Here is a 16,491-nt window from a genome sequence, read left to right as displayed (position 1 = left end):
CAGCCGTACATGAACCAGCTGCATGTCTCCTTCTCACATTCCTCGTCACTCTTGCAGCAGGTAAACATCATCAGCATGTTGCTGCTGCTGCCACCAGTGTGCTTTCCCACTCGTGCAGTATTGACCTGTTGGAATCCTGAGCTGAAGCCTTCACTTTCCACACAATCGAACACACAATCCTCTCGTGCTCTTAGTGCTTCGGTTTTCAAATTCGAACCAGCTCGGCACGGCTTTTATTCAAGTGGTTTCAATCGAGCTTCTCTACTGCAGATGATTGATCAGGTTTGACTAATTAAATATTTATAATGAGACCATAAACATATTTAAAAATGAGATGCGCATTTATTCACACAAAGCTTAGAACTCTATGAATAATAAGATAAACCATGTGTCATAAATCTAACACTTTACAATATGTAGAATAAATACATTTCAAGGGGCGTGCGCCAGTTTAACCCAGTTACAGTTTACATTACAATCAATATACAGCCAATATTTAGCAGTAGCGTGTTATAATAGTGTTCAAAACAACTAAAACACTACTTAAGTGCAAACATCAGACAGTTGGCCGTGCTAACAATCAGCAACGTTTTGTTGTGGTTTCCGTCTCTTCCACACACATCCAGGCTGGGAGGAACCACTGGTGTAGTATGCATGCAGTACGTTGTGTGGTGTAGTATGCATGCAGTACGTTGTGTGGTGTAGTATGTAGTAACTGGTATGGTGGAGTTTCCAAAGGAGAAGAGCTCAGTTTTGGTTTGATGTTTGATGTTTTATGAGCACAAACTGGGGAATTTTCAGTTGCACCAAACTGTTCAAACTTTTAATGTCAGTGATGCTTTTCACAGAGTGATTCACGACCGCCATGACTTAGTCCTCCTCCTCAAAAACTCCGATTGATATTCATTATACATGAACATATTTAAAAAAAAGGGGTTAAAACAATTGAATTTATTCATTAGGATGAACTTCATGACTTGTCACTATATCTGGTAGTTTTGAGGTAAATTCAGGTGATTAGTTTAGTGTATTTGAGTTCACAGTCTGGTTAATCTCACGGCGTTTACTCTGCTTTTTAAACTGCGTCTTAGTTCGCAGCATCGTTCACTGTAGAATGGACAACACAAAATGTAAGTTGGAGCCCTTCACTTCAGTCTACACTGTTGAGCGTTTTCACATCATAATTCATATTCTGGGAAGGAAGTGTGTCATGGTCATTTTGGGTGTGACCCGGTTGCCTCTTTTGCTTTTGCCCATTTTACTGAGGCCGATGTACATGCCAGGGTACGCAGCTGACTCATAGGCGTTGTAGTTGTTGGCCAGGATATTCTCCTTGAAGTTGCATTCATCGTTGTAGTGTCCCTGAGAGGAAGAGGAAGGTGAAACGTTAGAAACACGAAAGATTTTACATGTCAGCACTTAATAAGTGGTGCTAAAGTTTCTACAGTGTCTTTTAATTTGACAAGGCCAAAGCCTATTTACATCTCGTTAGTGATCACGACTGAGTACAACTGGTAGTTTCTCGATGGATCGGTCCCAAGGAACTCGTGACGATCTAAGACGTAAATTTACACGAGTTGGGGAGAGCATCATCAAGATCATTCCAAGATCATCAGCTCAAACATCTGTACATAATACAAGTTTGGATGTGTCACCGCATCACCACACACACTTAGGAAGAAGAGCCAAAGTCAGAATCAGAATCACTCCATAGTGTATTAAGGAGTCACAAAAGTACTTAGAACAAGCTTCAAAGAGCTGCAGACGTCACGTTCCTCAGGTCCACACGAGTTATTATGCCCGATTATTTCCAAGCCGTTCAAAAAATATTCTGAGACTGATGAAACAAAAGTTTAACTTTTTGGTAGGTTTGCATAAATCTAAAATGAATTGTTTTCCACTCTTTTGTAATAAGAGCACCATACAGCTTCTCTGCTCCTTCAGGACCAGGAGGACTTGCTTATCGATGGAGTCACAAATTCTGTTTTCTGCCAGAAACATGGACAATATCCCCCATCAGTTCAGGGCAGCGTTTCTGCAGAATGACAATAATCTGACACACATCAAGTCCACATCTGAAAGGCTCCAGTACATAAAAACAAGTACATTGATATGTAAGTAAAAAAAGGTTTTCGAGTGGTGCAGTCAAAGTCCAGACTGGAATCCAGCTGAGATGCTCCTGCTGGAAAACCCTCCAATGCAACTGAATTCATCCAAACAGTGTAAAACACTGTCAGTTAGTGCAAACGCTGGGTTATAGTTCCAGCTGCCCTCAGTGGCACGAACACTGATGATTAGAACGCTTGTTGTGATCTGATGTCACAATGTCTACATGCACGCCTTCAGCATCGAACAAAAACAGAAACATCTGTTAGACACATAAAGCAAATATATTTCTGCATGTGCACCACACACCGAGCAGAAACATGTCCCTGTGAACTGCTGTGTGTTTCCAGATCAGCTGCACCCCACGGTGCCTGTTTCTGTCCTCCGGCATGTGTCAGGTTTCTGCTTCTGCACAGTGTGTGAGCAGCTAGAGCACGTTTATTTCTGATATCAGCCTCACAGCTTATTTATTGACTGAAGCAGCTTTTTGGAGTATTATTTTCCTGTGCTCGGTTTGTTTTGGAAGTTCAGTCGTATGCACATTAAGACACGACTGTTTAAAGCAATCTTTAGTTGTGCATGCAGGTCTGTATCTGTATAAATGTGTACATATAGGACGACAGCTGGTGATTAGGTGTGTCTAGCTTATGTTTAGCTAATTACTCTTTTACTTCTTATAAATTTGAATAAAACTACTGTCTTAATTTAAAGATTTTAGATTTAACTGAATTTGATATTGCAGATAAATGAATAAGCCTAAGAGCAACTATCACAACCACATTAGGCACAAATAAGACACGCTTTGTTTCAGCATTACGTTCAGCACAATTTAACACAAACTGCATTCTACAAATGTCTTGATGCTCAAGGAAATCTCCAAAAGTTCATCTGGACGTAGCGTTTTGTGGGAGAAACGTTTCATCATCCCGGTGACGTCTTCAGTCTCAGCTGACTGCAGGTTTCAGTCTTATAAACAGGACATTTGCATGATGACTGAAACCACTGAAGGAACAATGGGCTGGGAGGTCAGTCATCATGCAAATGTCCTGTTTATAAGATTGAAACCTGCAGTCAGCTGAGACTGAAGACGTCACCTGGATGATGAAACGTTTCTCCCACAAAACGCTACGTCCAGATGAACAGAAGCAACTTTTGGAGATGCGTTCTACAAACTTCAGTAAATCACAGTTTGTATCATTTGTTTTAAGGTACTTTCCCTCAAAACCTTTTTGAAACGCCAACAAATACAAATGCAGATGTGTGTGTGTGAGTGTGTGTGTGTGTGAGTGTGTGTGTGTGTGTGTGTGTGTGTGAGTGTGTGTGTGTGTGTGTGTGTGTGTGTGTGTGTGATTACAAGTAAGTGTAGATTGTCTCATTCATAGTCCTGGAGTGGGTTGGCTGGACGTATACCTCATTAGAAGTTGCTCATTTCAAGTTTCATATTTTTAGCTCTATCACTCGGTGGGACAGCTGACCACCATCACATCCAGCAGTCATTTCATTCTGCCAGTTAAACCATAACTTAAACTATTTATGCCCATTTAAGGCTTAATAGATAACATGAAGACTGTAGCATTTAGCATGATGCCGCTCGTTTCAAAAACATTTCCACTTATTACATTTATTACAAATGTCAGTGAACAGTGGCTGGTGGAGGGTTACAGCATGAACATGTGGGTGTAATGCTTTGGACCAACTCACGGCATGCATCACAAGCCCCCGTGTGCAACAACGGCAGCAGTTAAAGGTTCTTACCGAGCCATAGAGTTTCCCTTTGTCATTCATAGCAACGAAGAGACCGCTTCTCACCCCATAGAGAGTCACCACTCCTCTCTCCACTGGAGAAATTTCTAGCAGGGCTGGAGTGAAACATGAAAAGGACAAGTTGCTAATGCTTAGTAAAGTCAACACTTGCTGCATATCTGCAGAAGATTAGCACAGCTCCTGTATGTTTATGTTTCTTAGTGAAATGGTTCATGTCATATAATGAAACCTGAAAAACCCATAACAACAACATAGAAAACAACGACCATACTTTAATACAATCTTTCTGTTTTAGGGTTGGAGCCCGCCATGTTCTCCACCCTGATGGGTCGACACGGGCCTTCTTTTGAAAGTTTGTGTTTGTGACATATATGAACAATGGCGTTAAAGCAGACACACTTACACTAGGAGTCACGGTCCTGGGTCATGTGAGCCAGTATTCTGAGTTCTTGGTGTTTCTCTTATTCCTCTCAGTCTAGTTTCATTTCAGTTTATCTGGTTACATTCTGTCATGCCTGGGTTACAGTTTTAATTCATGATTTATCAAGCTCCCATTTGTCTCATCCCTGTGTGAAGTTTTCTGTGTTTCTGTCATGTTTCATGTCCAAGTTTTCTTTGTTTGTCCAGTTCGAGTCATGTCTGGGTCTCGTTATGTTTCCCGTTTTATTTTGAAGGATCCTTGTGTTTTTTGTTTATTGTATTTAGCTTCACGGCCCCTGTCCTGTCATTATGTTAGTTGTTGTCAGCTGTTTTCCCCGTGTGATTCTGCTTCCCCTGATGATTTGTGATGTGTACTTAATCCATGTGTTTCTGCTCAGTCGGTGTCAGATCGTCTGTTAACCTCACCACAGTTTTCATAGGTTTACTCCATTGTTTTTCTGTGTTTTCTAGCTTACTCAGTGTTCATAGTTTGTCACAGCTTTTCACTGAGTGTCACAGCCTTTTTGTTAGCAGCGTTCATAGCCTCCTTAGTTTCCCTAGTTCCTTGTTTTTCTTCTGCAATCAGCCAATAAAGGCTCGCTTTATTTTTGAAACTACGCTTTGTCTCCACCCTGTCTGCATCTGGGTCTACCTCTTTCCTCACACCAGCGCACCCCGCCGTGACAAAAGGCTTATTCTTATAAAATATTTCTCCATTTCCACGACACAAAAACAAATATGCACTTTGTTATTTTGGTTTGATTATCTGATTTCAGTTTGTTCACATAAACAGCATCTGTGCTGAAGGCCTGTGTTAGCTAAGTGTGTGGAGTACTCTATCACCTCTACAACGTCAGCCTCCATAGCAACTCCAGAGACTCCCAGTGCTATGGAAAATGATGTGGCTGGTCCCAGTGCCTTAGAAGAAGCATCCAGGGGCTGCAGGCCTGTAGCACTGACCTCTCATATCATGAAGGCTAAGGAGACACGTCATAAACACCATCTCCTGCATGTGTTTATATGTCACTGCTATACGTATAGACATGTACATTCATCTTCTCTCCTGTGTAGTTTGTATTTTTCCATGTTGCTGCAAGTTTTAGATCATTTATTTTCTCGTATGATTCACCTGAAGTATCCTGCTGTGTTTTCCTTCTTTTGGATTCTGTGTGTCGTCACCAGAAGAACTCCTCACATCAATCAGACAAACAACAAACACAAAACCTCTGAGCCTAAAAAGGTGGTCAGATGAGAAAGCTTATAATGCACAAACACATTAGTGCAGTCATTACTGAGTCTGTGCCCCATAATTCCAACCATTTTTTATGATAATTCATTCATTCAACCTGTAACTGTGTTCCAAACAGCAGCGTCAACCTAGCAGGAAGATCACTTTGCTTTTGAGATCAGATACGTTTTATAAATATCTATTTACACACAGTTTACTGCAAAGATCATATTTGAATTCAAAACTAATTATAAGCCTGGTTTATAAATGGGGCTGTGGGGATGATATAAGTGGAGACTGGGTTAAAGGTTCTGCTCTGTTCTGGGAGGCAACATCTGGAGGCCAGTGAACAAACTGGTGCTTATAAAGAACTTTTCTACTTTAACTGAAAGCTTAAAGTGCTTTTCACTGCACGCATTAACACAGGCATTAATGTATTATTCACACACATACACAGATTCATTTTGGGGTTCAGTATTTTGTTAAAGGACACTTTCGCATGTGTCGCTCTGCCTCCTGAACTCCAACTCAGTCGCTCTAAAGTGTTCTGGGAACATTTGAACATGAAATCACGTCGACTTCTGGGTTCGTGTCATATTTCTTCAGCCGATGTGCTGATCTGACTGACAGACTGACAAACAATTTCCTCATTATTGGAGAATAATTTACAAACATTTATTAAATAACACGTGTCAGTGATTCCAATGATTTTCTTACAGACAACATAATTAGACTTTTTGCAGAAAACCCGCCCCCTGCTGGCCATTGTTTTCAAGTTTATTGCAAACCTGACTTTATTTTTCTGAGTGTCAGCAGGAATTCTTTTTTTTTTAAAGCTATTTATTAACATAATGCAACTGCATGATTTCTTATCTTTTGATGTAGAGATACAAAACAGAAGAATATAATAATGTACAGTATGTTTGCATGCAACAAGCAGTCTCCTCAATCCACGCAGAAATCACTCGACCAAACTTTGAGATAGTTGTGTCTTTATATTTGTTCTTATCATAGCAACAAATGATAAAGGTGATGAATCAGGGAAAGGAAAAATTACTTACTGTATCTGTTTTCATTGTGCACGCCCGTGATCTTCCCATTGGGTAAGACCTGAATGTGGAAACCAATGCCCACGTTACAGTAAAGCCTTCTCAGTCTCTTTATGCCCAGCAGGTATTCTCCGTCTTTCGCTGTCACTTCCCTCTTGTCCCAGATGTTGCTGCTGGGTGAAACCAGTGATCCGGCGCTTCGTACCGTTTGTCTCGTCCGGCTGATAACTGGAAGCGGAGCAGAGGCGCTGCACAGGAGGATCCCATACAGAAGAAGCGGGAGCTTGGACCTTGGTGATGACATACTCTACCTACCAGTCATAGAAGTACACAACGATTGTCTTGTGCTTATCCAACTGAATGTTTAGTTAGTATGAATAAAACCTGGTAATAAAATCTTCAGTGATCAGAGAATTATCCTAAAGACAATAACTTAGCTCCTGCACTCTCTAAAGCCCGGTAAACATTTTCAGTGTGCATATTTAGACATCTTGAAACACCTCAAAACCCAGCGGGGGTCCAGTTTGCAATGTTTCGCGTTTCCAAATTTTGCTTTGTCCTCAGGTAGAGTCAGCAGAGAACACACTTATATGTGGCCCGTATTACATCACGCACCACCTGCTGTCATATTTGCCTGTGAGTCATAGATGCCGTAGAAGAACACAAACTGGGATATCAATAAAATACATTGTGACAGAAAACAAAGAGGAACACGCAAGCACACAGAAACACAGTAAATAATAAACAAAGAAACTGCCTTGAAAATATTCAGCAGCAGATCAAAAACGGAAGAAAACCATGAATCAACATATGATTCTCTCTGTCACTTTACCTGATGCTGCTGAAGTGAAGCAGAGCAAAGGTACAGAGGTCTGATTACAGACACCGCTAAGCAGTTTGTGATTTGGCATCATTTTAAAACGTTTCTTCTTGGAGGTCATTTTTGAAATAACAAAACAAAACATGACAGCGCTGTAAACAACGGTAGACTGATGCACAACAAGCAAGCGAAAAATGCAGAAAACAGAGATTTGAGATGAGAAACTGTTCTTGAAGTACACTGAGAGAGAGTGCATGAAGTGTGATTTTATCCTGGTGGAAGTAAAACAGCCAAAGTCAGAGTCAATTCATGTTTATCAAACGTCAAGCGTAGCTTGGACCTTCTTTTGCTGCTGATTCAGTGAATTTTGGATGGAGAGTGACAAAACCTGCAGCTTCAGGCCACTTGGTTATGGCGTTCCACGTGTGTCCTGCCTGCCAGCATCTTGCACCCTGCTGTTATGTGCTGGATGGTCTCAGGGGCATCTTTGCACAGCCTGCACCTGGGGTCTTGCCTTATGTGCTGCCATGATTAATACATGTGCTTTCTTTCAGTGCAGCTTTGCTAGCCATTGGTGCGACTTCTAAACATAAGCCACTTCTTCTGCATGCTGTGCGGGTCCTGTCCTTTCATGATGGTTCATTTTCTTGCTCTTCTTCTTCTGTCTCAGATTTCCAACCCATCATGGCAGATGGCCCCGCCCCTCCCTGAGCCTGGTTCTACTAGAGGTTTGTTCCTGTTAAAAAGGAGTTTTTCATTCCCACTGTCACCAGGTGCTTTCTGATAGGGGCTCGCTTGATTCCTGACACTTAGGGTGTATTTTTACTATCAGAATCATTAAAGCAGTGATAAACAATCATCATAAGGAAAGGTAGGTGATTAGCAGTTAGCCAAGCTAGGCGTGTGTTAGCATCTATTTTCATATACAGCAGGCTGATTACTCACTGCAATGATCAGCTGGCCAAACTGACAACATCAGCTGGGGTTCAAATCATTGTTTTCCCCCTGACTGTAACTCCAGCTGTGTTTCTTTTTGACTTGTCCAGTTAGCATGGTGACGCAGAAGCATTGCTCCTGAATGAAGCAGTAATGTTTTGAAATTTTGCAGATATATAGAAATATGACTGTATTTTGGGGGAATGGTGCCCGACCTTTGAAGCAGTTTTTATCAGATTAGACTGATTATTATGTACTTGCAGTATTTTGTCTTTGTGACCGCTGACATAAATGCTGATAGTCCCTCCCAATAACAACACACATACACACAAACATGTCTGTGTGTGTGAATAATATGAAACTTAGTCTATGCTTGTGCTGGTAACATTGTCACTGTTAGTGAACAATACATCAGTGGAGGCTTGATATCATGCGACATGTGGTGCGTCAGAACACTGCTCATGTAGGGCTTATTGCAGGGCTCGGAAAGATAAAGCAGACAGAGCCAGTGATAGATCGTCTGTGTACCCATGCAAAGGAATAGTCAGCCCACTGGGAGAAAACCCCATAGTAGTTGTGACGTAGGTAACTATTCATCAACATTTGCTCTGACATCAAACGTCATCAAAAGAGTTCCCCCAAGCCATGAGAGAGAAACTGACACTGACAGGCTCGGAAAATCCTAATAATCCCATTCTTTTTCCGCTTCCATGGATGTAAGCCTAATCCCATTTGACATCTGGGCCCCTAAGCCTCACTATTGTTTAAGCAAGGTTGGCCAAACACTTATTTATTATCTGTACATTTAGTTTCATAAATGTTTAGTTAACAAGTATTTGAGATTTGGAAAAAATGATCCTTGACAAATACGGACCTACACAAAACCGAAGGAGCTGATCTTCCAATAATGGACAAATCTAAAGTTCTTCTACAGAACACATCAGAACACATTTTTAGCAGGTAATTATAAGGTTTGCTTTACTTCTGTTTTACCTAGATTATGAATATAACTTGGGTAAAAGGAGAAGCGTCACAAATCCACATACAAAGCAGAACTTTATCTATGCCAATGTTACATTTCTATACTTTGACACGATTATCGTAAAATATGTAACCAGAAAGATGACAAAGGGCAAAAGCAGCACAAAATGTTTGCTACACCACACATTAGGAATGAAAGGCTGTTATATTTCTCTACTTCCTTCTAAAACACTGACTGATTTTCACTGAGGCTGCGTCCACACCTACACGGGTATTTTTGAAAACACAGATTTTTCTATGCGTTTGCACCTTTCATCCACACGTAAACGGCGGTTTCCTGCCTCCACCCCGGGGGAAAGGGTAGCATCTCCTGGGTCTAGGTGCCGTTTCCCCCTCCAGGGGCGAGGGTACCTGGACCTGAGGTATAGAGTTTGTGTGGGGAGTGTGATTGTGTGTACAGTGTCCATGTATGTCTATCCCTACGTTGGGTGAGTGCTGAGTGTTTGTATATGTGTGCATGAGGGTGGGAATGCATGTTTGTGTCTGTGTCTATATGTCAGGTCGGGTCTTACACACTGCTGAGGCTGTTTCCGCCACGACCCACCTCCAGTAATTGGAGGAAAATGGAAGGATGGATGGATAAACATTTCAAGAAAAAAACGATGCATTAATAGATATTAACTCACAATTGTAACACGGAAAAGGTTTACAATTTATTTGTGCCATTTCAACATCTTCTTTTTGTCTTCTGAAGGCTGATTTCAGGCTTAGCATAATTAAAGAACCATACAAAAATGTTTAAGTCGTTTTGCACAGTTTCAGGAAACTTTAGCATGTAAAACACTTTGTAGCATTTTTACACTAAAATGCATTGATTTACATTTTTTTATTAAAACACCACCAGATTTTTCAGCAGATGACTGACAAGCAAAGCACCGTTTACTCATCGTGACTGACATTCTTGGAGCAGTTGATCCACTGAAACATTAGTTTCTCTCAGAACCAGCTTCAGGTGCCCACACTCATTGTTGTCACTGATCCAGCCCCTTAGAGAAATCTTCATAGCTTCTTGGTTGGTTCCATAAAAAGTCAGAATAACTTTCTCAGATGAAACCTGATAGTCACATGCCAGCGTTGACTGGGACGCTAAATACAAGACATCTGTGGCGTTGTCTGTCGCACAGTTGTCTATGGTGACTGAGCCGTTGCTGAAAGTGAACATGTAAATGTCATTTCCATCACCTCCAACCAGATAATCTCCACCAGTGGACACCAAGATGTCGTTACCATCTGAGCCTTTGAGAAGAGAACTTTCATAACCAGACACTAAGATGTCCGAATAGATGGTGCCGATCACAGTTTCCACATCCTTCAACACGTCACCCTCAGCGTCAGCATGGTGGCCTTGGCCCGTCAGCAGGTTAACATAAACCCCTTCACCCTTCTCATGATCACCCCGATAGAGAACCGAGTCTCTGCCTGGACCTCCGTCCACCAGATCAGCTCCTGGTCCAGGAAGGAAGACGTCCTGGCCAGAGTTTCCCATCAGTGTGTCATTTCCATCTTCACCATAAAGAGTGTCGTCTCCTCTCCCACCAATCAGGATGTCAGCTCCATTTCCTCCTACCAGCGTGTCATCTCCATCACCTCCATCCAAGGCGTCGTCCTTCCACCCACCAATCAGAGCGTTGTCTCGGTTGTTGCCTATTATAACATTCGACTGGGAGGGGCAGCCTTGCACTGTGTGAACCTCTGACAGATTTCTCTGAGCGCTGAGGTCCAAACGACAGTCCACCGGAGACTGTGTGAGAGTCACTTTGAAAGCTTCTACCTGATAGAAAGAGTCGTCTCCAGCTGAGTTTAGAGACTTGAGTTTGAAATGGACGCCATCAGAGCTCTGAAATTCTAGATGCTGATATTTTTCATCATTACCGTAATTGAAAAGAATGAATTTTAATATTCCCTCTTTTTTCATGATTCTAACATGAACATTATTTCTTGTTGAGTACAGTATGACTTGACTTCCATCAAGGAAATCCATATCTACCAGCACAGTGTCAGTTTTCTGATCTTCTGCAAAGTTATCAATGATTATGCTTTCATCCACATGTTTGATTATGTAAGTGTCTTTGCCTTCCCCTCCTATCATCAGTGCCCCCCCGGTGTGTGGATCCAGTAAATTATCATTGCTGTTTCCAACCATGATGTCAAATCCTGAGGAGCCGTACATTTCTTTCACTGAGTCACTGAGTTTCATCCATTTCCCCAGACAGGTTTCACATCTCTGGTTTCTGTAGTCGATGGTTAAAGGCAGCATTAAATCCCATCCACAGCTGCTGATGCTGGGCTTCAGTCCAGCTGTTACTCCATCACTGGTCTTGATCTGCAGGTGCTGATAATTCTTTGATTTAAACCAGTTCTGTAAAATAACAGTTCTTCTGCCGTGTACCCGAATGATGATGCTCTGACCTTCACATCTACATGTTATATCCTGATATTGTTCTTTAAGGAAGAGCAGGTCCAAGGTTAGATCTGGTGATAGATTGTTGATGGTTTTCACTCCTTGTCCTGCTGTGATAACGTACCAGTCCTCTCCTCCTCTCCCCTCAATGAAATCATCTCCTAATCCAGGGACAAGAACGTTGTGTTCTTTGTTTCCTTTGATGACATCGTTATAGTTTGACCCGCGGATCTCTGTCACGCTGTCCAAAGCATCATCCTTCTCAAGGTCCACCTCCAGAGGAGACGGGGAGCTGCTGTAGTCAATGCTGAGGCTCTTTATACATGTGGTGAAGATGTTCCTCTGCAGGCAGTCAGCTTTGTTATCTGACACTGTGAAGGTGATCAGATCCTTTGTGATGAACAGCAAGTGTCTGTGTGCTGATGACCTGAACCAGTTCACTACAGTAACACGAAGAAGAGTGCTGCCATGTTGAGCCACCAGATGAACATCATCACATTCTACTCTGACTCCAAACGTATGAAGATTTGCTTCTATGATGGCCAGGTCAGTTTTCTCGTCTCTGGAGTAATTTTCAATGAGCACAGAGGAACGTTTTCTGCCTTTCACCATGTAAATGTCTTCTCCTTCAGCACCAATCAGACGATCTCGCCCTCCTCCCCCATCTATCAGGTTCCTTTCTCCATTTCCAATGAGTTTATCATCATACTGAGACCCAAAGATGTTTGTAACTGTGCGTAAAAGTGGCTGTGATGCATCAACAACTGCACCGCGTGCCTCGAACATCTTGTTAATTCCTCTGGCCACCAGCTGAACTGACGAAACCACCGTGGAGGAAATCTCAAATAAGACTCCGTCTCCTGACATCATGTTCATGTGACGATAATCTTCTCCTAAAAACCAGTTTTGTATTCTTACAGTATGACTGCCCTCATACATCAGCACAACATCGTTTCCTGATTTAGACACAGAAATGTGGCTGTAGTCGACACTGAAATGCAGAGTGTCTTGTGCTCTGGAGGGATCGTAGTTGTTAATGATCGTTTTCCCTCCATTCTCAGGAATGATGTAGGTGTCCCTTCCTCCTGAGCCTTCGACATAACTTCTCTGTGGACCGAGGAAGAATGTGTCATCCCCTGGTTCCCCATGAAGTCTGTAATAGTAGCTCAACATGACTTCAATCATGTGTTCGTCCTGTGATTTCTGAACTGCAAAAAATCGATTAGAGTCTCTGTTTCCCCTGTATGTCCCGTACCTCGAATAGGAAAGAGTTTTATTACCTGAAACCACTGTCACAGATCCAGCTGGTATGAACATGAGTATTTTTCTTTCATATGTCGCGTGCTCTAATCCATGTGACTCTCCCAGACCAAGAATTATATCTTTGCTTCCATCTGTGTTAATGCTCCAGCATTGTCTTCTTGGACTCTCATCACGAGAAACAAAATAGTCCATGCAGAGCTCAGACTGACCCTCATCAGCGAGGCAGAAGTTAATACCTCCTCCATTCCAGGAGGAGGCGCCAGCAGCAAAATCAATGGCTGTCGTTCCATCCTGTTGCTTTGTGACTTTATAATATTGGTGATAATCTGAGATCTGTGCAACAAGTCTTCGTCCCTCCTCAATTTCAGCATAACGCCAGTCATAAAACACACTAGCCACATGTATAGCAAAGTGCATGATCCCTTTTCCCAAGCCAACAAAAACAGCAGCTATTTTGTCCAAAACTCCAGCGTCCGCTGGGAGGCTGTTCAGTTCATTCTGGATGCCCATATAAACATCATCAATGGCCATCCGCACTACTGATAGAGCCAGATTTATAGGTGCGATGAAAGGTGCCAGTTCAGGCTGAGCAAGCTGAACAACATCTAATGCAGTCATGGTAATATCTAATGCAGCATCAATGTATCCCAGTGCATCTCCTCTTCTAAAATCTTCTGCCACACTGTAGATCCCAAATCCAATTCCCACTATTGGTATAACTGTCATAGCACGCTTCATTGCAGGGCTCCTCATGATTGTTGCTGCAGCTTTTGCGATTCTTGTGTTTGAAGTCAGAGCTTTGCTTGCAATAGCAGATGTTGTCATAGCCGTCACTCCATGAGCCGTCTGCAAAGACCCCGTCACACCATCTTTGATGTTTCCCTCTTCAAAGGCACGAGCAGCTCCTTTCAGTCCCAGCATCAGGCCCAAAGCTCCAACAGCAGTTCCAGTCCTCTCTACATGTTTGTTGACCTGATGGGAGGCTGCTGAACTGTGCTGCTCCATCTCATGCACTGATGTCTCAATGTTCTTCCACATCTTTTCACTGTAATGTTGACTCTGTGGAGATAAATCGACCCTGAACTCCTCGGGCTCAGCACCAGCTCTCTCTGACACGAGCTCACATACAAACTGTCCGTTTTCCATTCGGGCCGATCCCTCCTGAAGACGCATTCTTGCCAGATTTTTACCATATCTTGCCATTAGTGCAGCATGGACCTCTTCAGTTAACGATGCAGATGTTCTAGAGAAATAGGATTCATGTTTGAAGGTATTCTCGAATTCTGAGGCGGAATTCAAGTCACGCCTTGTGACGTAGCCATCATCGTATCCTCCCAGTGTTCCAGATGTGGAAGGTTTCATAATATCTCCAGATGTTTCTACGATGCTGGGAGATTGCTCAAAATTTTCTTTGTAATTCTTGTAATCAGCTAAAAATAAATCTTTTGTGTTTGCGTTTTCTGTAAATATTTTGTAATCAGTTGCTATCATATCAATCCATTCATCTACATTACCATTTTTACTCCACTTATCAAACAGGTCATATTCCAATTTTAAGAACTCTTCTCTTGAGTTAGTGAATCCCCGTTTTTCTGGGTCAACCCAGCTTCCTCCTCTTGCCATTGGGTGATTGTCAAAGAAGAAATCCAGGCCAGCTGAGTCATATTGATTTAAAGCCATATCCAAGGCCATAAGTGTCAAAGGGAATGTTCGGAAATTTCTCACAGATTCACTTATAACTGATGCAGTGAAATATGTTGTGAACCAGGCCTCAGTGGATAGTCCTTGGTTGACATGTGCGTGCTCTCCACGAAAAATATTTCCCACATATTTAGCATAGATTTGTTTTTGTTGGTTTTGGCTATTTCTATTGTTTGTTAAAATGTTGTTTCTCATGTGTGTGTAACTTTCTCTGCCCACCTGTGCATTAATACATCTCTTAATCTCATCAATTACGTTTGCGTTTCTTTGATTGTTGTCAAGCCATTTTCCAACCAGGAACACGTACAGTTTTTTATGCTCAACTTCATATATCCAGTTATTGATCTTCAGGTATGTTGTCCTTGTTTCTCCATTCTTTGCAAAGTGATGAATTATATTTTTAATGTCTTTCCCTGAATTAATCTGATAACATTCATTAAGGACTTCTTCACCATCATTTAGCCAGTCTATATAATTTTCAGTTTCCCCGTTTACAGTCCTTTGGCTTCTTTTCCCTATTACATATTCTCTTCTTTGTTGGTTGTTGACTTTGATTTTCTCTGGTACTGGTTGATCTGAGTGAAAGATTCCCCAAGACAGAGCCTGAAGCTCATCAATGGCAGATTTAATCTCGGGAACTTTATTTTGGTCAATCTTCGGGAAAACTTCTGGGTTAACAAATCTCTTCGGTTCATCTGGCCAGCTGTCTTCTCTTATAAAATTTTGTTCTGGTTTTTTGTTTCCCCTGTTTTTTCGTCCACCCAGAAAGTTTCTTTCATTGGTAAAAACAGCCTCTCCTTTACTTCCAGGCTCATTTCTCATTATTACATCTCCGTTTCTATCAAGGGTTGCTACCACTTTCTTGCTGTTGTCTTTATGTCTCCATTGCAGCCCCTCTGGAGAGATTTCCTGAGTGATTTTCCTTCCTGTGTGTGTGACTTGGACGAGAGCGTCCCTCACATGAAGCTCTGTCTTGATGTTCTTTTTATGGAGGTCCCTCAGCAGAGTTTCTATGAATCGTTGGTCTGATCCGACCTCACAGGCCACCACACTCGTTGTTTTAATTTTATCGCTGCCTCTGTTTGTCCTTTCAATGATTTTTGCCACATCTCCTGAACTGTATCCTGACAGTCTCATTTCTTCTGCGTTGTCTCTTTTACCATGACCTACCAGCACCAGTCTGCTGTCCTCTGACAGAGACACTGGTCCACCGTGGATCAGTGCGGGTCTTTGGTTTTCATCAAGAACATAGACAGAACTAACTGCTGGATGTTTGTCATACAAATATTCAGCAGCTCTTCTGACCACAGGATCATTTTCCATCATTATGATCACGTTTTTAACATCATCACGAACGTGATAATTATGTATATTGTAATAACGTGATATTATGTTGTTCAAACGTGAAAAGTATATTGTACAAACAGGAAAAGTATCTTGTTAGAACAATAAACTTTTCACGTTATAACGTGATACACTTGTATTTTTCTTTTGCCTGGGTGGCAGCTCTACGCTTCCATAAAAAACAGCAAAAACATTTCTAAAATTAAGCAATTTTCTATCAAAACTGCTTAATAAACATTTATTTTGTTTATTTGTATTTTATTAGTATTTTCCTTAAATGTGTTAAATATATATTTTCTCATCTAAATGTCCCCTGAGCTGTGATCCAGGGGGCGGTAATGCGCCTTAACATTGGTTGCCAACCAAGAAGAAGAAGAAGCTGTGAGCCAGGAGAGAGGGGGTGAGCGAGTCCTGAGTG

The 16,491-nt window shown here is 41.8% G+C and overlaps 2 protein-coding genes across 2 annotated transcripts; both read right to left on the bottom strand.

Annotated features, from left to right (window-relative positions):
* Window positions 1-391: 391 nt before the first annotated feature.
* Window positions 392-9,088, bottom strand: LOC146581426 (fibroblast growth factor 4-like). Its single transcript, XM_085282396.1, has 3 exons — window positions 6,580-9,088; window positions 3,862-3,965; window positions 392-1,362 (listed from the first exon to the last, which is right to left on the bottom strand). Exons 1-3 carry the CDS (start codon window positions 6,869-6,871, stop codon window positions 1,186-1,188), a joined length of 573 nt encoding a protein of 190 aa, XP_085138522.1. The 5' UTR covers window positions 6,872-9,088; the 3' UTR covers window positions 392-1,185.
* Window positions 9,089-9,858: 770 nt separating this feature from the next.
* On the bottom strand, window positions 9,859-16,091 carry LOC146581425 (uncharacterized; the record flags this gene model as incomplete). Its single annotated transcript, XM_085248893.1, has 1 exon — window positions 9,859-16,091. A coding segment is annotated over one exon (5,844 nt), but the record flags the coding sequence as incomplete, so codon positions are not given.
* Between the last annotated feature and the right edge of the window lie 400 nt (window positions 16,092-16,491).

This window comes from Mchenga conophoros, linkage group LG2 (genome assembly GCF_057382185.1).
Source record: "Mchenga conophoros isolate Kocher_MC1m ecotype Shallow Benthic linkage group LG2, M_conophoros_male_GT1.1, whole genome shotgun sequence".
Classification (NCBI taxonomy): Eukaryota; Metazoa; Chordata; class Actinopteri; order Cichliformes; family Cichlidae; genus Mchenga; species Mchenga conophoros.
Note: the sequence above shows the minus strand (reverse complement) of the source record. Positions and strands in the feature narration are given on the sequence as shown.